This window comes from Prosopis cineraria, unplaced genomic scaffold, assembly GCF_029017545.1.
Source record: "Prosopis cineraria cultivar Desert tree isolate PC_DT_omini unplaced genomic scaffold, ASM2901754v1 PC12, whole genome shotgun sequence".
NCBI lineage: Eukaryota > Viridiplantae > Streptophyta > Magnoliopsida > Fabales > Fabaceae > Prosopis > Prosopis cineraria.
Window position 1 is genome coordinate 2,660,656 of NW_026555343.1, and position 23,307 is coordinate 2,683,962.

At 33.3% G+C, this 23,307-nt stretch overlaps 4 protein-coding genes across 4 annotated transcripts; 2 read left to right on the top strand and 2 right to left on the bottom strand.

Moving 5' to 3' along the window:
* Positions 1-5,820: 5,820 nt before the first annotated feature.
* LOC129287899 (uncharacterized) lies at positions 5,821-6,853 on the top strand. Its single transcript, XM_054924168.1, has 2 exons — positions 5,821-6,002; positions 6,224-6,853. Exon 2 carries the CDS (start codon positions 6,306-6,308, stop codon positions 6,606-6,608), a length of 303 nt encoding a protein of 100 aa, XP_054780143.1. The 5' UTR covers positions 5,821-6,002; positions 6,224-6,305; the 3' UTR covers positions 6,609-6,853.
* A 1,576-nt stretch (positions 6,854-8,429) lies between these two features.
* LOC129288278 (2-oxoglutarate-dependent dioxygenase 19-like) lies at positions 8,430-9,938 on the bottom strand. Its single transcript, XM_054924785.1, has 4 exons — positions 9,481-9,938; positions 9,110-9,369; positions 8,705-9,032; positions 8,430-8,624 (listed from the first exon to the last, which is right to left on the bottom strand). The coding sequence occupies exons 1-4, from the start codon at positions 9,718-9,720 to the stop codon at positions 8,430-8,432; spliced, it is 1,023 nt and encodes a 340-aa protein (XP_054780760.1). The 5' UTR covers positions 9,721-9,938.
* Positions 9,939-11,719: 1,781 nt separating this feature from the next.
* Positions 11,720-12,932, top strand: LOC129289660 (uncharacterized). The gene is made up of 2 exons (XM_054926467.1): positions 11,720-12,100; positions 12,238-12,932. The coding sequence occupies exons 1-2, from the start codon at positions 12,037-12,039 to the stop codon at positions 12,558-12,560; spliced, it is 387 nt and encodes a 128-aa protein (XP_054782442.1). The 5' UTR covers positions 11,720-12,036; the 3' UTR covers positions 12,561-12,932.
* Positions 12,933-15,340: 2,408 nt separating this feature from the next.
* On the bottom strand, positions 15,341-20,356 carry LOC129288954 (uracil phosphoribosyltransferase). Its single transcript, XM_054925774.1, has 12 exons — positions 20,130-20,356; positions 19,897-19,989; positions 19,714-19,792; positions 18,949-19,007; positions 17,913-17,990; positions 17,347-17,428; positions 16,988-17,036; positions 16,698-16,759; positions 16,089-16,156; positions 15,744-15,799; positions 15,617-15,664; positions 15,341-15,515 (listed from the first exon to the last, which is right to left on the bottom strand). Exons 1-12 carry the CDS (start codon positions 20,277-20,279, stop codon positions 15,464-15,466), a joined length of 876 nt encoding a protein of 291 aa, XP_054781749.1. The 5' UTR covers positions 20,280-20,356; the 3' UTR covers positions 15,341-15,463.
* Positions 20,357-23,307: the final 2,951 nt, after the last annotated feature.

Genomic DNA, 23,307 nt, shown 5'->3' on the forward strand with positions numbered 1-23,307 from the left:
ATTTTTTTTAAAATATAAATTATAATGTTTAAAAATTAAAAATAAGTAATGTAAATTTTAATTTTAAATTATAAACATATATTCTAATACCTACATTTAACTTAAAATTAAATGCAGGTCTAAATAGGTAGCCTAAACCTTTTCCAGGGCTTGAGTTCAAGACACAGTTACTTCCCTCTTTCTATGTGATCCTACTCAACCAAAGCTTGTGCTTGTTCGAGTTTGTGTTGTTGGAGTTAAATAAACTTGATCCTACATTAATGAAACATCCAGCTTATACCTTTATATTGATCAAAGATGTAAAATAAGGTACGCTTGAAATTATCAGTTTGCAAGTAGTATTTTCAAACTTGTTGGAAAAAAAATTAGTATTTCAATTTTTTTTAGGATTTTGAAAATTAAAAAAAAAACAAATACTAGCTTAAACTCTCTTTTTTTTTTCCTAGATTTGTAAAGGCCCGGCCAAAAAACTTTTTACACTAAAAAAATCAATTTTCAATGACTGGCTTAAATGAATTTCTTGATAAGCCCATCTCATATTTTCAACTCTATATGTATCATGACTTTCCTTTCCTCTCCATTAATTTTCACCCTCTGTAAAAAATAGCCATTAGATTGACTGGATCATACACCTTCTTGAGCATAAGTAGTATCTTTATTAATTGGATCAGATCAATTTTTGTTGGCGATGATAATACTCAAAAAAAGAAGAAAAGGTCATAAAAATGGTTAGAGCAAAGATAAATTCAAAATGCATCCAACGTAAATTGAAGATCATCATCATATAAGGTATAAGCACATAATTGTTCTCCAAATTAAGTATTTTTGTAAAAAAAAAAAAAGGAACCATTTCAATCTTAAAAAATAAAAATAGCAGAAATAGAGTAATACTCATGCCACCTTAGTCATCATTACACATGTAGGTAAAAGAGAAAACATTGAAAGAAGGAAATCTCAGCAAATGCGCATGAACTTCTCTCCATTTTTTTTTGTTTTTTTGTTTTTTTGGGATAAGTGAACTTCTCTGCATTTCTACCGAAGATGTATGGAGAATTTTTTAATTATTTATAAGTCATATTATTAAATATTTATAATATTTTTTATTTTTATTGTCCATTAGATATTGGTAAAAAAATATTATTAAAATATATATATATATTTAATAAAAATAAAATAAAAAATTTATTAAAATTTTAGATATAGTTAATAAATTTTTAAAAAATATATTAAAAATAACTTATAGATAATGGCAAAGGAGCAGTAACAAAAAGAGAGTCAAGCCTTCACTTTCCTTTCAAATACTTTTTTTTTTTGGGCCAGCACTTAATACTTAGTCGCACCTGCTACCTTTGACCAATTCATGACATGAAGAGGTAGACTGATTCATAATATATACTACAAGATAAGAAACTTTCAAGTTCCATGGGCGGCATCATTCTCATATGGGAAGAAGTGTCGTAGAAATTAAGATGGTTGTTGCTCACGCAATTATGAACTGTAGTATGCATAAAAGTCGAAGACATTCATTATATACATAGATGGACACAAACTGAGAAAATTCACTTCCGATTTCAGTTCATTGCGCAGAAAAGCCATGGGGTGTAGTTTTTCCGCAGAAGATAAGACAGAGAGAGATGAAATGACGGATCAAGCTGCCCGGAAATCTAAGGCAGCTCAACGACGCCATCATCGACAATCACGTCACGTATATAGAACTGGTGGAGCCGACGGTGACATGATCCTCATGACGGGCGCTGCAGCTTCCATCCAAGTGAGCTCCACCTCCGGGATGTTCTGTGGAGGAGACGGAGGTGCCGGAACTTCTGGTGGAGGCGGAGGTTGCGGCGGCGGCGGCGGTTGTGGTGGCGGCGGATGTTGACAAGCGTGCATAAGTATAATCCTGTTCAATTGTTTTCATCAGTGAAAAATTGTTGATAAATAGATCAATTCTTTGTAGGGAGAATCTCATCTATATATTCTTTGTAGCTAAGCTTTGTCGTTGATAAATAGAAAGTCTTTGTAAGTAAGCTGCGTCGTTTTTAACCTGTGCGTATACATGTTGGACGAAGATATAAGTTCTTTTCTGTCTTTTCATTTCTTTTAACTTTTAAGATCCTATTAAACAAATTTCTAGAATACCAAAAAGTAGGCATGTTAGTTATTTAATTTGAAATTAATATATAAAGAATTTGTGACAGTTTTTTAAAAATAACAGTTCATTATTTAATGACTAAAATTTAATGCGCAAAAATAAAAAGGGAGAATGATATTTAAGACCATCACAAGAAAATTTATTATAATAAAAGTCTATTAATTTTGTATTGAATATTATTTTATAAAAATACATATATTTTATTGTTAAAAGTTGAACCTTAACATTTATTTATTGTTAGAGTTTCAAGTATTAAAAAAAAAAATTTAATGAGAGACAACACTCAAGAGAGAATGGGGCCTTGTATTATTAGTATACTACGACATCAAACTTTTGTTGGATTGCTTTTTTTTTTTTTTATTTGCCTACAAGAATGCCTTCAAAGCACTCCTGTAGCCAATACTCTTATTGTAAATATTTGTTGTCTAATTATAAATATTTTTTATTAAGTTGTAAATATGCAGGATTTAAAACTTGAGAGTATTTTATACATTTTGAGAGTAATTTATGCATTTTATGAGACTTCTTGGTAATTAAATCTCTTTTATAGCACTTAAGTGTAATTTTAAAAAAAATTTGTTGAGCTCAAAAAAAGTCCTCCCCATGGTTTGTAAAATTGGATTGAACTAGTCGGTTGAATCAGCGAACTGACTCCAATCCAATGCAATTATTTTTTGAATACCTGTCAACTCAAGTTTAACTCAAATTATAGAGTCGAGAATAAGGGCCTGACTTGATAGGCTGCCCGTTTAAGCCCATTTTAATAAGGATTCGGGCTTAAAAATTTAGCATTTTTTAGGGTAACTGGACTTTGAAGCCCGACCCTTTTAAGCCCTAGAAAAACGGGCTCGGGCTCGGGCGGCCCGTGAAGCCTGTTTTACTGTTCACAAAGTATTATTTTCACCTCTTTTCAGATAATGTGCAAACATTAATTTGTATTTTGTAGCAGCAATTGGTTGAATTATTTTGTGCCATTTTATAGTAATTTTTATATTTTATCTTGTGATATATGTATAGATATATATTTGATAATAAAACAATTTAATTAATAATTATTGTAGGTGACGAGAAGAAGCTGCAGAAATAATTAATATTGAGTCTCCGCCTCCATCTTTCACAAGTGAACTTACATCTGAGGGTTTTAATATTTTATTTATTGATGATAATGAGGGAGATCTTGATTAGGATTGATAATGATGTTTGCCTTCATCTTATTTGGACTTTTAAATTTTTTGTTCATTTTTTAGATTATGTGAGACTTTGGTTTGATATATGTTAAATTTTAAAATATTCTAAATAAATTTTAATGTTGAATTTTATTTTATTTTATTTTATTTTATTCTTATCCAGGCTTACGGACCTGGCCCTGAGCCCTATGAATAAGGACTGAGTTTTAATTTTAAGATAAAATTGGAGTAACCGGGCTTTAGGACCTAGGCCCATAAGGGCCGAGCTCATATGAGCTAGACCCGCCCGTTTACCAACTCTATCAAATTATCCCGCCTAATCTCATAGGTCAAGTAAGATGGGCGGGTTAAATTCCACCCTCCCCTCACGAGATAGTTTATAAATTAAAAAAAAATGAAAATGATCAAAGCAACACAAGAAAAAGATGAAGATAAAAAAACTCAATGAGATTCAAGAAAAAATTAGGAGAAAGAAGATTTTATCACCTTTAACATTCTTTTTTAATCACAAAGCCACTTGATTTGGCATCTAATTTTTTATAGTTATTTTTTACCAAGAATCTGTATGCTATTTAAATCATAGAAAATGAAAATAATAAATTGACATCTAGTAAATATTATTTTTAAACAGAATTAAAGACATAAATTATAAATAATTCATAATATTTTTGTCGTATAATTGTATGAGATATTAAGCCATAGATAAAAAACAATATATTAAAAATTTAACGTGTTTTTATTTAAATTATATCATATGAACAAATTTTGTAGAAGGATTATGATTGGTGAGATCTTATTTAATTCCATTGATCAATTTACTTTGATCTTAATTTAATTCTCTTATGCAATTGGTTTACTCAATTTATTCTTATGCCATTTCTTATATCTTTTCTGTTTTCATCAGTCCTCTTGTCGATCCTCATTTCAAGTAGGAGCATTTATTTCAACTATCTCTTCAACTTCATTTATGCCATGCCTTATTTCCAATGGTTCTTCCAATAGTTCTCTTGGTCCCCTCTGTTTTTTTGGTTTACTCCTCTTAAAATTCTTCAAGGAGGTGTCCAAGACAATGCTGTTCATGTTCACCTCATATGCATAGATGTTTTATTTCAAAACCATTTAGCCATCAACATTATCTTTTTCACAGACGTTTTATTTCAAAAATTGTTTGGTAAGTTTTGTGATCATCAAACTAACTTTGTTCTATCAGTTAAGAAAATAATGGAATCAAGTCAAAGAGCTATGAAATCTTACTAGAGGTCACAGGTGCTCAATTCTGCTACATCGATTGAAGAGCATAAGAATCAAATTGTAAAATAGAAGGTATGATTTTTGTTTTAACGGTTTTTTCTTGCTCAACTTACACAAATTAAAAAAATTGCGAGCTTTTAAATTTCAATTTTATGTTGCTTCTTTTATTTTAAATTTAAAACGCTCCATTAAAATTTGAATATGAAAACCACTTAATAATATTCAATCATTGAAAATTGAAACTTGAAAAACCTTATTCCTATTATAACTCTGTTAGATTTGGCTTTTTTTATATTATTACTCATCATCTTTTTTGCAAAGATAATCATTAATTATAATTAACTCATTAAGGTTAATTATTCTGTATTCCATTCACACATTCTCCCATTACTCCATTAATGAACATTTATGGTCAAGTGTGTAAAATATATAAAATATCAGTTTCAATACTTGACAATAAAAATTAAATCCCACTCACTTCAAATATTGGAAAATATTAAATTTTAAATATTTAAATTCTCAATTATGTCATTGGAACCTGCAAGACCATTTTCCTAGTATCAATTTCAATGCTTGACAATAAAAATTAAATTCTAATCACTTCAAATATTAGAAAAAATAAATTTTGAATATTTAAATTCTTGATTATTTTATTGAAACCTATAAAACTATTTTCCTAATATTCTACTATTGAATTAGTATATGTTTTTATTTCAATTCCTCCTACTATCAAAATTGATTTTCCAACCAAAAGTTTTTCATTATAATACTTCTTCAGAAACTAAATCCATTTAAAATTAATTCCTTCAAAAGTTGTGTATTTGCATGTGGTTGATAAAAAAAACCTTTAACGCACCTTCGTTTCCATCAAGTAATTCATTTTACAAACATTAAAATAAAAAAAAACGTTGTAGTGGTTTTTTCCATTTGGCACCATATATATATATATTTTTGGTGGTTTTTTACTAAAGGTTACCTTGCTTGTCATGGTTTTTGTGGGCTCATATATTTTATCAGAGTTTTGTCCAAATTTCGTAATGGCACTACAAGAGTCATGGTTTTTGTAAATTCATGTTCAAATTTCGCAGTGTTTCAAAGTTTATGATTGAAGTATAATGTGTTTTGAATATCCCCTCCTAAAATAAAGAAAATTATTGAATAAAAAAATAAAGAAAATCAATGGCAAAGGTTAGAAGTTAAACACCTACAGAACTGGAGAAATAATTTTTGGATTGTTTTCTTACGACAAGGAATCGAATCCGAAGTATTCAAGACGCGCGCTAAAATAGAAGTCAAACACAATTACACGTACACGTAATGCGAGTCGTGGCCAACATGTTGACCCAGTAAAAGACATGGTCAACATTGGTCATCGATCGACTACGTCTCAATTTTACCCTGCCAGCTGCCAGGTAACTTCTCACGACTCAATAACTAACAGCAAAAAAAAAAAAAAAAACAGAGAGAAAAATATCTGAAATTTCAATACATGAATTTTAACTTGTCAGATAACATCGTATGTCTCTGAAATTAATAATTGAGTTTGAATGTTTCTTCCTATGGACCGGATCGAACATGATGAAAAATTAAACGACAGCATATATGTGATGCAAAATTTATACTATATATATAGGTATATCCATGAGATTTAGTATGTTGCGCATGCACGGATAAGAGAATTAATTATACTATACTCTGAGCTCTAGCAAATAAGGATGGAACCAGTTTTCGTGGCATTTATCGTCGCGACTGTCTGCTTATTCACCTTTACCTTGCTATTTGGAATATTCTGCCGAGGAAGCCAACTCCGGCCAACAGCAGGCGGCGGCGGCGGTATTGATCTTCAGCAGCATCATCACAGTCATCTTTTTCATGGTGGACTGAATATAGATGTTGGGGCTACTGCAGCCAGCGGAGTTGCTGGATGTGATATTGGTAGTGGTGGAGGAGGAGGAGGAGGAGGTGGTGGTGGAGGAGGATGTGATGTTGGTGGCGGCGGCGGCGCTAGTGCTTGTTAAACAAACTCCATTTCACAATGAAGTCAAAGCTATTTTACCCCACGATTTCAAAATTTTGAAATTGATAAAGTGAATTATGCATCAGATTTTCAATCTTGGTTGTGAATAGTTAATTAAGACGACTGGAATCCTTATTATGGTGCATAAGTGCAGAGAACATTCATATTTTTTTTTTGCCTGAATTGTTATTTATTTCATTGTGATTCATGGTGATGTTGTCTGTATTTTCAGGTACTTTCAATGAGATTTCTAATTACATTTACATAAGTAATCATGCCTTTCTAAGTATGCCAAAGAATTGATTATATGCACATTTTTTGAACTTAAGCCACTCCACATGCCCAAGAAATTGATATTGATTATGGGGTATGTCTTAGGACCTGTTTAGATACCCTTCCAAAATTAATTATAGAATTCAAAATCATGATTTTAAAAAAATAAGGACCTGTTTGGTTTCCATTCTTATTTATTATTTTTAAAAATTATTTTGTAATACAGTTTTTAAAATTTTTTTTCAAAACAAAAAAAATAAAAATTTGTTTGATTATGTCAATTAAAAAACAGTTTTAAAATTAAAAAATGAACTGATAATAATAATTATAGATACTTAATTGTGGTGATTAATATTGAAAATTGATTAAGGTAATTATAATTTTTAATAATTAAATGTAGTGTATTTTAAAAACAAGAAAAATAAAATAAAAGTTGTTTCTATTTTTTTGTTTAGAAAAACAAACAATGAAGGCAGTTTTGAAAACAATTAAATAAAAAATATTTGTTACGAGCTCACATTTCTTTTTAAAGCTGGTTCCACTTGGATTCTTGCTATTTAAAGTGGGCTTAATTAACACGGTTAAAATAATCTTAATAATTCTTATCATCTAAAACAGAGTTGAACCTAGCTTATAAATTAATTATTGAATAACCCAATGTGATCAATCCTCATCGTTACAATAGCATTATTATTTCTTCATATATTTATCAATTTGGTTAACGCAAATGCAATTTGAGCATATATTACTTTGAAAATGAATGCCATCGTTTAATTAAGACACGCCAACTTAAATAGTTTGAGTGACGACGTTGGCTATTCTCCCGCATAAATCATAATTCTCTAACATACCATAACCCACTCAAACTACATATACAATGGAAATGTAAATAAGAATGACAATAAAATCTTAAAATACTAAATTAATATGTATAAGTTAGTTCCCTTCCAAAATTTTTAAAATATAAGTTGTAAATATTGATATAGACAGTTGTAATTTTATCTAGAATTAAATGTCTTATTTATCATTGAAACTTTTAAAATTATAATTATTTAAAATAAAATTTATAATTTATATTTTAAAAAATATTTTTGAAACCTCACAATCACCAATTTATTCTTAAAAAAATAGCAACCAAAGATTGCTAACTAAAATTTATATCAATTAAAAATTATTTATTGTTAAAATTTAAATGAATATTTGTTGATTCTGATTAGTCTTCTATTAACGAATATTTATTTAAATTTTAATAATAATTTATTTTAAATTTACAATAATTTATTTAGATTTGTTTTTTATTTAAATTTTGATAATAACTAATCTTTAATTGATGAAAATTTTGATTAGCGGTCGCTATTTTACCTTCATTCTCCGTGACTTTCACATTCTCCCTTATTTATTCCATTCCATAGAATTTCTAGGTGCCATACGATGACAACCACAAGTTAGATCAGTCACTCACCATCACAAATGTGGTGAGCACACCATAATTGATAATTAATTAATTCGAACGGCTTCCAAGCCAGTTGGCATTGAAGCACGTATCACCTTACGTTGAAGTCGAAAGTAATCCTTGTACGTGATGCTCTTGAACAAGGGCTTCTCCTTCTGCAATAGCCATGGCGCAGGACCCCATCTCTTTATCCACTTCTGGTCCATTCACTGCGACTACACTCACTCTCGTCTCTTTCTCATTCACAACAGCTCGATGCCATACGCTCTTATACCTCCCATTACTCACTACCTATTAGTACCATAACACAACTTCAAAGGGTTAGAATTTAGCACCATTTATTAGAGAATTTAAAAAGTGAAAGTGATGACCTCAAGTTGATCGCCAGTGTTGACCATTAAGGAATTAGGAAGAGGATTGGCATTCACCCATTTGCCGTTGTGCTTCAACTGAAGGCCTCTGATTCCAGTTTGAAGGAGGAAGTTCAAGAAGCCATTGTCAGTATGAGGAGGTAGCCCCAGAACAAGGTCAGGTTCCGGACATGGAGGGTAAAGGTTCAGTTGAAGTTTCTGGTACCCATTGTCAGAACCTGCGTACTCAATAATGGCGTCAGGTTTTAATCCTAAACTCTCTGATATCCCCTGAAGCAAAGTCCTTGACACGCCTCTGATTGCATTGCTGTACTCCAGTGCAAGCTCTCTGTAAAGCCAAAAGACCATATATAAAAGAAAGAGGCAAAGAAAATGGAAGAAGACGTTGAGTTGAATAACATGTACTTGAAACCAGGTGGTGTTTGGGGAAAATTGAATTGGTCGGGAAAATTGAAAGCTTTTAGATTATCAATCCAGTAACGAACATTCTCCCCTGTTCCTCGAGAAATGGCACTAGTGCCATACTTGATGGTTAGAAGCAGCCGGAGGTCACCATTAGAATTAGATGAACATTTCTTCTTTTCCTCCAGAGGTAAATTATGAAATTCGATAGGCTTGCTCAGAACATCTTGTATTAAATTCTCTGAAATCCCATGATTAATGATCTGAAAAAACCACACACCCAGATCAACAGCTAAAACCCTCAAGTACTCTGTTTTCATGATCTAGGAACAGAGCAAAACAGAGGAGTGCTGGATGAAAGGATAAGAAGTTACCATGAAGAAGCCCCAATGTTGACATGCATGGCCGAGTTGGCGAGCGGCGGCGGCGTGGATGTGACGATCGGGGGAGGAGAGGAGGGAGAAGTCGATGACGGGGATGAAAGCAGACAGCTCATCGGCCATGTCGTCGCGACCTTCATGATCAGTGAGAGTGTGGGAGCAAGGAGGGATGGGAGCGACGCCGTTTAATTCGGCCAACGTTTTGACGCTTGAGACGTCGGAGCCGGAAGCCATGGATGAGGATTCAGAATTTTAGATTCAGAGCAGAATGCCGTGACAAATAAAAATCAGGGGAATGAATTACGAAACAAAACGATGTTTGTATATACACATTCGTCTAGACTTTGGATGCAGGTGTCGTCCCATTTCATGCACAGTTGTCAGTGTTTTGCATGGCATGAGTGGGACTGTTCCGTTCAGGTGACTGTGTTTGCGACAGAAAAAACTGAGAGTCACACATATCTCCCTTGCAAGATAATTAAATATCACTAGGTTTATTGATAACATAGCCAAACAAAATGCAACTATTTTAATGGTTATAGAATTGGTTTGGGCGCTTCGTTCAGTTGTAATTTGCTATGTTAAGTTATCAATAAACTTTGTATTATTTAATTATTTTATAGGTGACCTCAGTGTAATTCTTTCAACAACAAAAATTTTGGTTAACTTCCGCATCATTTAGATTTTAGACACAGAATATAATTATGCGCCGAAACCAATTCTATAACCATTAACCAACCAGTACAATAAAATTATCTAATTATCGTATACTAATAAAATTAATTTAATTCATGTTTTAAACTATCTTTATTTTTCTAATTTTACCATTATTTAATGCTTTTTGCAAACATCAAATGCATTTATATTTAGTCTTTTAAGTAGAAAGAAATCACTTTCCAAAATTTGTCCCAAAAAAAATAAAATAAAAATGGGGGGAGTACTATCTAATATGGAAAATTAGTGACTAGCACACCCCCTTCCTCTCTGCCACACCCTTTATCCTACTTACAAGTTACTTTTAAATTTTAACTAACTTTCTAAAATTAAGAAGAATTAATTAAATTATTGATGTTGTCTAGTTAAGAAAGAAAAAATTTCTCAATTTACCCATAGTAAATGTAAAATCTTAAAAACATTTTCTTTCTCCTGTATTTTTTTTTTTTTACTCATTCAAAATTATGAAAGGGGAAAATTGAAAGGAAGGAATTAATAATCTATCTTTTCATGCAAAATGACTTATAAAAAGGAAAATGACAATTGGGGACCTTATAAGAACATTAATGATAATTACATACCTTGAATTATTGATCCCAATTAGAGCCAGTAATTCGGGTCAAGCCAAAACCTGCTTGAAAAAAATTAAGACCTAACTCGGCTATATGACTTTTTTAAGAGTATAGGATACTTTAAACTTGATTCGAATTAAATTTGACCTAAATAAGCCTGACTACTAAAATTTTTAACTCTATATAGAGTTAATAATTTTGACCAAGCCTGATGGGCTAATCTGAATCTGATCAAAAAAAGTTAAAGTTGGGTTTGGTTATAAGAGTTTTTTTAAAAGAATAGAATACTTTAAACCTAATTCGAATAACCTAGCTCGCCTGAATTACTAGCTCTAATCTCAATAACTTACCATTATCCTTTCTTGCAATTAAAAAAATGCAAATAATCAATTAAAAAATTAACAAAATACACTTGAGATTATTTGTTATGTCAATTAGGAATTTACAAAAATCAGTTGTAAATCTCATTTTTTTGCTATCAATAAACAAATAAACTACTTAAAAAAATCAAGAAAATTCACTTGAGATTATTTATAATATTAGTTGAGAATTTATAGAAATTAGTTGTAAATCACAAACCAATCATTTATGATTTTTTTTATCAATATATAAATAAATTACTTGAAAAATCTATGAAACACACTTAGAATTATTTGTAAGGTTAGTTAAAAATTTATAAGAATTAGTTGTAAGCTCAAGCCAATCACTTGTGATTGCTTACTTTTGCTTGGAAAATCAACAAAAATACTTGGAAAGCATTGTAACATTAGTTAAAAATTTATAAAAATCTGTTGTGAATATCAAAATAATCAATAAAATATAATTTAATTATTATAAGTAAAGACTATGATCTATTGTTAGGATTTCAATAATTCAAGTTTTATAATTATCATTAATGTTTTTATAGGATTTTTAATTGTCATTTTTCGTATAAAAAAGACTACAAATTCCTTCTAAAAACTGACTTATATATAGGATCCAAGAGAATGCCTCCATCCATCTTAAATTATTAGCTCACTTTTAAAATTCAAGGACACTCTTAAAGTAGTTAAAGTTGGTTGATGTCTAACTTTTCTTTCTTCTTTCCAATTCCCATAATTAAATATAATGACTTGCACAATTTCAAATGCTCTTCTATTCAGGTTTAATTATTTATTAGTCTAATATATAACCCGACATATTCGAAGTGCATGCATATTGCTGGGTCGAGATTGGGATGCAACAGTGGAATGGTGTAGCAGAGATCAGGTGAACGTTGCTGCGCATGTGTTGGCTAAAGAGCCGTTGGATATTGTTAGACGCTGTTCTTCTTCGAGTACCCTTCATATGTAATTCTTTTGCGTGGGCTTTATTTTCTACATCGGGGAAAAAAAAACAAATTAAGAAAATAAGAATTTAATTTTCTTGTTCACATATACTGCATCGTTGTGATGATTCGAAGCCAATTCCGATTCATTACATGTAGCTATGGGCTGCGTTTGCTCCAGAGGAGGGAAGAACAATGATGAAATCAAGAGATATAAATCTGCGAGAGAAGCAGCCCAAGCTATTAATCGAATTAAGAAGGCCCAGCGACGCCGTCGTCGACACCCACGTTCTTTATACATAACCACCGCCGGTGGGGGTGCTAGAACGGGAGGTCCTGCCGGTGCAACCAGAGACGGCGACATGATCATGATGATGGGTGCTTCCGCTTTAATCCAAACGAATCATGGCATGTTTGATGGAGACGGAGGTAGTAATTGCACTGGTGGTGGCTACGGCGGCGGCGGCGGCGGCGGCGGCTGATGCTGTTGACATGTACGTGAATGGAATTTATTTGAATCTTTTAACGGATTTGTTTTCTCAACAGTTCTCTGCAATTATGTATAGATCTGATCTTAGACATTTTATCCATAGGAAATAGAATCAAAGAAAGAATGGTCTCAAAATCGTTGCACATACCTTTTTTTTTTTTTCACTTGTTCAAATGACATGAAATGAATTCTTCACGTGTTTGACTCCGAAATTTTGTTTCGTCTAGATTCTGTTTAGGTAATTAACAGAATCTGGAAAACGATCGAAAACTTGTCGGTTGATTTAATTGAATGAATCATTGTTCTATTTGACTTGAAAGAATAAAAATATAAGCTTTCCTGAGAAGTTGAGATCCAATATGCATATGTTTCATGCGGTTCAGAATGATCTCATTCGAACAACAATAAAAATGATGATCTGTGTGTCAATACTCAGAACCGGACAAATTGCTGTGGAAGTATTCAAAACGCTCTTGAATACGACCGGGTCAAACACAAGTACACGCACACGCAAGCTGAGTTCGTGTCAAACACAAATATATCAGCAATGCGTGGTTTCTTATTTGGTACTCATGTCAATAATACATTATGTAATTATTTATGTCGCGGATTATCAATCATGGGATGGAGTATAGAAGACCAGAACCATCTCTAGAATTTGATTATTCTTCACCATGGACCTTATCAAACAAACATTCACTATAAAAATGCGCATGAATGAAGGATAGCTTTACCAGATAGAGATGAATCCAGCTTTGAAAATATTTATCATCTCAGCCGTTTGCTTATTTGCCTTTGCTGCTGTACTGGGAATATTGTGCCGAGGGAGACGAGTCCGGCTTGCTTCTAGCGGTGGAGGTGGTGGTGTGTTCACTCACCATCACCATCACCACAATAACCATGTTTTTCATAGTGCAACCACAGATGGTGGGGCTATGGCTAGCTCCGATGGAGGTGGCGGCGGTGGAGGAGGTGGGTTTGGTTCTAGTGCTTGTTAGGTTAGGTCACAGAACTAAACTCAGCTCATAAGACAATTTAAAATTGAAATGAATTGATTGTCAGGTGTTATAGCTTAGTAGTTGTCATTAATTTCTTGTTTGTGCATGTAAGCATTTTATGCATAGGACAATCTTTGTTTCCATTACAGGCAGAGTGACAGTTTTGATTACTTCTTTGTTATGACTCCATTCTTCACCTCAACGGTATTTGTGGCTGTTTTTTACTGTATAGTTTTAATTATAGGACATTCATTGGTAGCTTCTGAATTTGATGTGTTTGATTTCATGTTAAAGTATACTAGCATTTGAATTGATAGATTTAAATTTAAATTCTAGATTTATAATATCACATTTAAAATAACTTGTTTTGATAGTGTAAATTTTTTTTAAGGTATAAGATAGATGAATTAAGATAAAAAATTAAAAGTGACAAGCTTATCTCTATTTTTTAAAAAATGAAAAATGAATGCAAGAGTTATCCAAAAAAAAAAAGAAGGTGAGAGTTGAGAAGAGAGAGTTGGAGTAGTTAAAATTTTAAATAACTAAGATTTAGGAATAATTTAAAATTATAAAGAAGTTATAATAAAATATGAATTTGAATTTGAATCATAAATATTTATGTATCTAAATGAAAAATTTGATTCAAATCCAAATGCATTCAAACATAACTTAAAATCATTCTTTAGCCATCAAGTGTGACATAAAACGGTTAAATTTCTAATAACGATGGCATAATTTAAGCTAATCATGCTTTAAGCTAATTTTCACAAAATATTTGGAGTGGAATTAAAATAATGCCCTTTGGAGGCTCTGTCTAGAACTGGAAGGCGCTGCGGAGAATGCGCCCTATCCCTACATTAGGCATGCCCTCAAAGCCTAACCTTCGTTACTAGTTTGTGTTTACAGTCAAGCGTACAAATATTTTTAATAACTCAACACCTATGATGATGGACTATTTACAAAGAAAAAACTTAGTGAAAATAGTGTTTTAACCTTTTCAATTTATTTATGATTCTTTTACTTTTAAATATCTTGAAAGTCTCATCTCTAGACTCCAATTCGCTTTTAAGCAATGTATTTATACCTAAAAACAATTTTGAATTTTTTTAAATAATGTTTGAATTGATGAATTTAAATTTTAAATTACAAATCTCATATTCAAATTTTGTGCATTTAAAATTTTTTTATTAAATTGATGTAAGAAATTTTAAAGATAAAAACAAAAACACATGCTGAGAGTCAAAATGAAAATAAAATATTAGAAGTGACAATTTTACCTTTATTTTTTAATCGATAAGAGACGAAGACAAAAAAATGAAAAAGAAGCTAGAGTAACAAAAAAGTGACAATTAAAAAAAAGTGAGAAAAATAAAAGGATAATTAAAATTTCAAGCAACTAAAAAGTTTAAATCCAAATCCAAATCAACATATATCTAAATACAGCTTTGAAATACAGGACCAATTCAACTTAATTTTATAATCAATAAAATTAAAAGGGTAATCTTTACACATTTTTGTTATTAAGACTATTTTCACCAAATTTTTACACATTTTTGTTCCCAAGACAAATATGTACAAAAATACTTTACCAAGTGTTTTTCCCCTCGTAACATAGAAAAGGGTAATCTTGCGTCTAGCTTGTTTTGGTGAACATGATAAAAACAGCATATTATGCAAAACTCACACTAAATATTAGATCTGACGCTTGACACTTCCCAACAAATAAAAAATAAAATTGAAAAAAAAAAAAGCCACCGAGAACTGATCGAACACATGGAAAACTTAGCTGCTTTTGCTGGAAATAATGTTTAACCATAATAATGATGATGATAATATATCAAAATTGCAAGATGAGCAGATGACACCCAAAGATGGGTCGGAAACAGATGAGATAATTTCATGTGCCATAGCTACGGTCCCCTGCATCTCCAAGGCCAGGAATTATGAACCTAGCAGAGAGAAGTTATTGGATATGTTAAATGGCCGGATAGCTATATTTCTATACATAAGAATTTCCCCAAGACAAAATATAATAAGGTCAGGGACTAACCCTTTATCATTCACAGTGGGATCAATAATTCCAGTATAGACATGAAGGCTGCAAAATTCTTTCAATTAGAAACTCTCAAGATAGTCTAGAGTTTGATAAACCAAAGATATTTAAATTATATGATTACCCAGGGAATTGCTCACTCAGCTTCTGAAGGGCTGGCGGGGCAGAGACACAAGATATCTGCAATTTCATGATCATAAGCTATATAACCAAACAGATGAAAGGAAAAAAAAAAAACATAAAATGCATTATATGTTGAACGCGCATCAAGTATTGGCATGTTGGGAACACTGATCGAAAAGTCTCCAGAACATCGTATTATACTTACACGGCAACAGTGCCATACATATAGAACAGCCCCAAGTTATGCAGTGTCAATGCTATGCATAACCAATCAAGAAACCAATTGAAATATAATTGGAATGAATCCCAAAAGAGAATCTAGTTTCAATAAGATGCAGGGCCTAACCACTTTAATCTGTTTGTTGCCAACTCCACGATCCTTTAAGAGTTTGAGAGCTGCCACTATAGTACCACCTGCAATTCATATGGACAATGAAAACCTATAAAGCCCACAAAATCAGGATGCTTTCTTGCGAGCAGGAGCTCTACAAAAGCCAACGCACTAACCTTACTTCCCGTCCTTAATGGAAATAGAGTTGAAATTTTCAGAAAAAATTATCGTGGTTCATCATGGGTGGTAAAGTTTTGAAAGAAAAATAAACAAACCCAAGCTTAGATAAATGTATTTCTATCAGCTCACATGTTTAATCATCCAATTCATTTTATAACATAAATATCTAAAACCAACCCATTCAAATAGCAGATATGACAGCCACAATTGGAGAAAACTTCTCCAGCAAATAACATATGGCTACTTTGGACTTAAAATTATATGCTGTTGGACCTTATTAGTTATTGCTTTTGCAACAAATGTAGACCATAAGGCACCCTATACTGAAAACCAGCCCTCAAGGTAGCTTTTCAGGAGTAGGACACACAAGCCCATACGTAATGGACAGTTTGATTGATGATATGTGCAAATGCAAAAGCTCAAGCGTAAGTAGATCATATATACCTGTTGCTAGCATAGGATCAACCACCAAAACTTTAGATCCTTCTGGAAACTTATCAGGTAACCTGGGAATCATATACTAAAACATATGATGAAAGGTTCTCCAAAATTGAAGTAAAACAATGCAAAAGCAAAAGAATAAATAGTGGCTTGCCCTCGTTACTCTCCTTCACCCATGCCAAGCCAGCCCCAAAAGTGGGAGGGAAGTAAAAGGGGAGGGAAGGAGTGAGGGAGAGAGAAGGAGGGAGGGGAACAGGGGGGAAGGAGAGCATTGTCTTTCAACACTTTCTTACTTGTTCAGATATATAGTTGGCTGAAGCGTTTCCTCATCTCTGCTTATTCCTAACACAAAATAAAATCAGAAACAAAAAAGTATTTATTTATTCAAATCCTAGAGATTGATAAAAAAATGTATTCTGATGTTAAAGAACAAAGGCCTCATAAGAATCAATACTAGATGTAGTTTAGAAAAGACATCACATTGGTCAAGTGAACCATGAAACAAAATGCACAAACGCAGATACGGACTTCTGCGTAAATTGACATTTGTTGGATTTGTCCTGAAATCATATGCAACATTGGAACATTGGAGGATCTGTATCCTCCAATTTTTGTTAACTTCTATGCTAGCCTAGCCTGACCTTATTCTTACCTAGATGATATGTTTTTGTTGCAGGCAAGATTGATGATGCGTGTTCTGCAAGAGCAAGACCAGCTCTTAAGATTGGAACTACCTGGAAGGGAAAAAGAAAAAGGTTTAAATGATTTCTTGCAGAAAGGCACTACACAGAAAGACTCTGGGATCCTCTGCATTCTGCAGTTCAGTATAAGGGCCCACTTGGGAGCATAGAGTAGAGGAATATGGAGTAGGAATCATTTACACAAAATTCACTACATTCTTGTTATTATTATTACTATTATTATTATTTTAAGAAGGAATATGAGGGTTATTTCCCCATCATTCTTTCCAGTTCAAACATACAAATTGAATAGCATTCCATTCCCATTCCTTTCAATATTATACCAGATGTCATTATTCCATTCCACTCATCTTTATTCTCTATTCATATTCCCACCAAATAATTTTGCAAACCAAACACATCAGCCCATCATCATAAGGAAAAATTAGTGGATTAATATATATTACAATCAGAATGTGCGAAGAATTCCTTAAAAGGTTTGATGAAACAAGCTTAATGAAAGTAATAAGATACTGACAGCCACAGGCTCCCTTGGATCAATGAATTCGACAGAGGCAACACCCATTGGTGACTGAATCTCTCCTGCAACAGTTGGCTGATAGCAATGAAAGGAAGAAAATATAACCATGGTTTAGAGGCAGACACAAATATTTCTGAGGAAGCTATGAAATAACACTTATAATCTCAAAAGATCATTTAAGCCAGATTCAACACTTGCATTTACTGTTCGTCCCAAACAGAAAAAACACTGGCACTGAGTGTCTTTTGAAGATCAAATTGACCTAGCATGTTGGACTGCCTATGACTTGTTATTATAGGGTATAGGGCTATGTATCATGTTCCAAAGATCACTAAACTATGATTATTTATTTTTAGTCCTAGGTAAACTACAGTAATTTTTACAAAAAAAATGTTATGAGGTTCAGTTGGGATTAATTTATGTCATTTGTAGTTCTAAAGTATTACTGATTCTAATTTTCATTCCCAAAGTTTCCTTACGGTTTATTGGTAGCGGACGCCACAGTCCTTGTAAGAATGGAAACAATTCTTGATCTTTATAAAATTTTTGTATGATGGATATTAAAAGTGGCTGTCATACTTTCTTTTTGAAAGGATGTTCAGTAGTATAAAGTACTGCATCAATATTTCTCTCCCCTCTGACTGTGGCTGCAATCAAGTCCTAGATGTGATGCTAAGAATAGGTTAATTGCCATCGTCCTCTTTGCAACCTCTACTCTATTTCCCTCTGCTCAATGTCCCAATACAACTAAATTCTACCATTAACCCACTAAGCAAACCCTAACCCTAAGCTATTAAATCCTTAACCTCCTATTGTCCTTGATAGAGAGAGAGAGATCAATACAAGTCTAAGCAAAAGCCAACTTATATCTTAGGCAACATTTTGATAAACATGGATTGAGAAGTATAATTTGAACCAGACTAGACGATTGGAGATCAATGCATGAAACCTGTGTCCTTTAAGGCTCGATCTCTTAGAGATGAAAACCATTACTAAAACTTTTAGGAAAAAACAGACTGCAAGAGAATCTAACCAGCCAATCCCTTGAAGCTTCATACATTAGTAGCCTTCCCAACTCAGCCATTGCATTTCCTTCAATGATGCAAATGGAGTCAAATCAATCTTTATATGATTAATCAGAAAATTATAATTTCAAAACCGAGTAACCGACAATAAAAGAACAGAGAGAGAAAGATGGAGAATGAATGTTTCAAATGAAACCAAGAATGATACCACAGGGCACAGGCTCACTAGTCCACCCTGTTCAGGAAGCCATATTACTTTGAGGAAAAAAAGATATTCAAAGTAAGTCGTCCCAGTTCTCCAACCATACGAAAAATACATAAAAGCCGATGAGAGTTGCTAATGGGTGCTAGGGATATTATAAAATCAGAACACTTGAGCAATAACAAAGCAGAAATTCTTTCCTCACTCAGCAGCAACAATTTATGGGAGTGAAGTCCTCACGCTCCATAAAACATTTTCCGGCAATCACTTCATCATGAGACACGACAATTAAATGATATAAATAAACCAGAGATAGAACCTTTATAAATCGTAATGATTAATGAAGATACCGAAACATTGCTATTAGTGTTTCTATTTGACTTTGCCAGTAAATATAACTGACGAAGCCATTGAAGGTAAAAAGCAGCAGGGAAAAAAAACAGAGAGACGGTTACGAAAGCAGTTGATGCGATTGAACAAATTGCTAAGGTAACTGAAGAAAGTAGGATCAGTATTAATTGTCAAGATCAAACTCCAGATTGTTGCTCACAGTAGAAAATGTTACACTCACTGAAGATAGGACAAGGAGTCTGTTCGTTCCTCAGAACGGAAACCCAGTGCTTGATCAGCGGATGCGGAGGCACATAAACCTTCAGAACCATCAAAAGAGTAATCAGTCAACTAGGCAGCTATGGATAACTAACAACTGTGAACACGTCATTAACCAAAATCACAAGAAAAGATAGAAACTAACAAGCATTTTGTCCTCAGAAATTGGCTTCTCCTCCATGGTCATGTGAGACCTTACAGCGCCAGAGCAACGGCGCCGAGCGGTGGAAGAGGGGATCTAAGCGAGGCAGAACCAATGAGCAAAGGAGGTTTAATGGAGAATCCAAGAATATAATGAGTGAGAAAAAAGCCAGATTTTTTTTTAAATAAATGATATTCAAATTTAAAATTAAATTGATTGATTAAAGCTAAAATTACCTTACAGGTTTTGGAGAGAGGAAAGGGAATGAGAGCGGGGTGAGAGGCGTGGGAGGGAATTCGGGTTTGAAGTTGACATGTGGAAGAAAGACGCGGCGAATCGGACGGATGCCAGAGAATAGGAGGAAAATTAAGACGGCACGAAGCCATGCATTCGATGTTTATCTAAGAAATGAGATTCAGAGATTCTTGCGTTGCAGAATTTAGGGACGGGAAATTGAAGTTTCCATTTTCGGCGTTGATTTATAGGATTCGGGTTTCAGGTCTCGTCATTGGGCTACCTCATTCGTGGGCTTCTCTCAATTTCGCTTTTCAGAGTTCACATGAGAGAGATTGATGAAGTGAACCATGAGCTAGTCCATTTACAGAAAAGAAAAATTAGCATAACTTCAAACTATCATCTTTTCACCATCACAAGCTTGTATCAACTAATTATGAGATCAATTTCTTTTAATCAGAAGTCTTGAATTCGAGCCTTTTTATGCAGTAATAATTAATATTTTGGTTAAATACACCCCTTGAAGAGGTGCCTACAAACTATCAACTAAATTAGTTTACATCAAAGATATAAGATATCAAAGAAAAAGCAAAACAAACTATCATCTTTTCAAGAAAAATATGAGTATGAATTGTAAATTCTACATATATAAAAAATTTAAAACATGCATTTCGTTATCAATTCAATCACTATCCAGATAAAAATGAAAAAATATCATTCAAGTAGTAATTTGCATCAAAAGACAAGTGTCCATTAAGAAAAGGGTAAGTTGGAAGGATGTTCTCAAGGGATTGTGGTAGATATTTGTACATCTGAGTGGTAATTAATTATTAATTAATCTCACGCATATAATCAGATTTGCACAAAAATTAGAGGCGACAATTGCACATATGAGAGGAGCCAGGGAGAAGAAACACGACCAAACCATACCATCATTGGTGACACAAAGCAGACATATATAAGCATACAAAAGCTGACTCTTTGCTCAAACCATTTCTGTTTGTCTGATTTCATTTGATTGTGATTTGCTGAAACATAAACAAGCCATAAAATAAAACAAACCATGCATAAATCATTGCATTTTCACAATAATCCAAGAGGCTGCCTTGTTTGTTTTTGTTTCCACATTCACCCATGAAGCATGCAAATGGTTTGTTAATTTATTAAAGCTCTAACGTCACTTTTAGAACAAACGTAAGTGCGTAACGGCAGCTGCAAAATAGGGACATCCTTGATTATTTCTCAGTCACTGGCTGCGTGTGCCTAATGATCATGCATGGTTCCAGCTTGACGGTCCCATATTTGTGTTCTCTTCCTTTAAAAAAAAAAAAAGAACAGATTAGAGCGCAACGACCGGCGAGCCCGTTTTTAATTTTAAAAAGTCCGAAACGAATGGCCTCGGTTGGATTCGTTAACCTCATAAGTGGCGTGATGAAGGGTTTGTGCTGACTGCTTTGCTGATGCTCAGCGTCTAGATTTCGTCTAGTTCTACTGTCTCGGCATAGCAAATCTCATTTAGAAAAAAAAAAAAAAACAATGACTTCATTGATTAAAATGAAACATGGTCAACAAAAAGTTGTCCAAGAGACAACGTTACCTTCTTCACTTGAAAAGGGTTCAAAATTTAAACTTATCATTGCCATATTTGTGTGTTTGATTTGGGTGTCTTCTTTTTTTATAAAAAAAATGGCTAAATTAAAGATAAAACTTTGTTTAAAAAATAATTCAAAGTGCATTGTTTTAAAGAGATTAATCAATTGTGTCTTATGCCGTAAATAAGTCATTTCAATTTAAAATGCAAGAATAGTGTTTGCACTTAAATTGTGAATGTGGAGATCCAAACTCAACTTAATTTAATTAGCTTTAAAATAATTTAAAAAATATTTATAAAGCCTTAGCCATTAAGTCAAGACCGTCTACATTTCACCCATGATGAGTAACCACAATAGAGGAAGTGATTCCTAAATTCAAGAAAACTAGCAATCATAGGGCTTAAACACCAAGCAAGGATCATCTATAAATAGAAGAGCCCTCTCTCAACAATCATCATCAGCATCAATAAATTATTAGTCTCAGACTCTACGTCTACTATTTTATTTTATTTTTCCTTTCATTATGTAGTTTTAGTCTTTTATTTTTCATTATACGGCCGACATAGTCCGGCCACCTCTTTTTTTAACTAATGGATCTCTGCTTTTTTGCATATATATTAATTTTCTTTACTTCACATTTTCACATCCAGGTGAACTATAGTAAGGAAGTCCAGGTTCCTGCGTTTGATTAAAAGTCAGATTCTGTCATCCTTTTAAAACCCCGCATCTCTATCACACCTCGTAACCCACAACCTTTTATTTTTGTTGAACAATTTTTGGAACGCTTGATGGAACACGTGTGAATGAAATGCCCAGGACACATGAGAATTAATATATTATTGGAAAAAATAGACTTGAGTCTTATAACTTAAAAAATGTAGCTGCACATGTAGAACATGAAGTATAAGCTAATGAGAGCTAATGAGAGGGAAAGAGCTCTGTTGCACATTCTAAAAGATGGCTAAGGAACATCTTTACTATGCTATCTAGACCGTCGCAAGAGCAAGCTCTAATTAGCTCGTGGCTTCAAAGAATAGATGAATTCGGGGAGCAGTCTCCCAATATGCCCTTCAACTAGAAGATTAATAACAAGAACTGTTATAACATCCCTCAAAGGATAAATAACAAGTCTAATTCAATGGGGGCCCATTTGATCATAGAGGCCAGAGCCATTAGAGCCAACACTAAAAGGGTCAGAGCCACAAGGGCCAATAAAGCCACTGGAGTCAAAACCATAAGGGCCAGCACCACAAGAGCTAGAGCCATAGGGGCTAGCACCAGAGGGATCGAAGCCACAAGGACCGGCACCATAGGGGCCAGAGCCACTAAGGCCAGTACCAAAGGAGTCGGAACCACAGGAGCCAGAGTCATAAGGGCCAAAGCCACTAGGACCAACACTAGAGGACCTAAAGCCACAGGGACTAAAACCATAAGGGTTATAGCTATTGGGGCTTAAACTACAGGGGTCGGAGCCACTGTGACCAACACCAAAAAAGTTGAAGCCATATGGGCTAAAACCACAAGGCCCAATGACAGAAGGGCTAGAGCCTTAAAGGCCGACGACACAGAGTCCAGTGCCATAAGGGTG

Excerpts from the sequence above, each read along its gene's own strand:
- LOC129287899 (XM_054924168.1), top strand. The coding sequence starts at position 6,306 with ATGGAACCAGTTTTCGTGGCATTTATCGTCGCGACTGTCTGCTTATTC.
- LOC129288278 (XM_054924785.1), bottom strand. The coding sequence starts at position 9,720 with ATGGCTTCCGGCTCCGACGTCTCAAGCGTCAAAACGTTGGCCGAATTA. Across the intron at positions 9,033-9,109 it reads CAAACACCACCTGGTTTCAA|AGAGCTTGCACTGGAGTACA; the intron begins GTACATGTTATT and ends TTGGCTTTACAG. Across the intron at positions 8,625-8,704 it reads ACACTGGCGATCAACTTGAG|GTAGTGAGTAATGGGAGGTA; the intron begins GTCATCACTTTC and ends TGGTACTAATAG.
- LOC129289660 (XM_054926467.1), top strand. The coding sequence starts at position 12,037 with ATGTGTTGGCTAAAGAGCCGTTGGATATTGTTAGACGCTGTTCTTCTT. Across the intron at positions 12,101-12,237 it reads TCTTCGAGTACCCTTCATAT|CTATGGGCTGCGTTTGCTCC; the intron begins GTAATTCTTTTG and ends CATTACATGTAG.
- LOC129288954 (XM_054925774.1), bottom strand. The coding sequence starts at position 20,279 with ATGGCTTCGTGCCGTCTTAATTTTCCTCCTATTCTCTGGCATCCGTCC. Across the intron at positions 17,991-18,948 it reads AAGCTTCAAGGGATTGGCTG|CCAACTGTTGCAGGAGAGAT; the intron begins GTTAGATTCTCT and ends CATTGCTATCAG. Across the intron at positions 15,800-16,088 it reads GCAACAAACAGATTAAAGTG|ATATCTTGTGTCTCTGCCCC; the intron begins GTTAGGCCCTGC and ends ATGAAATTGCAG.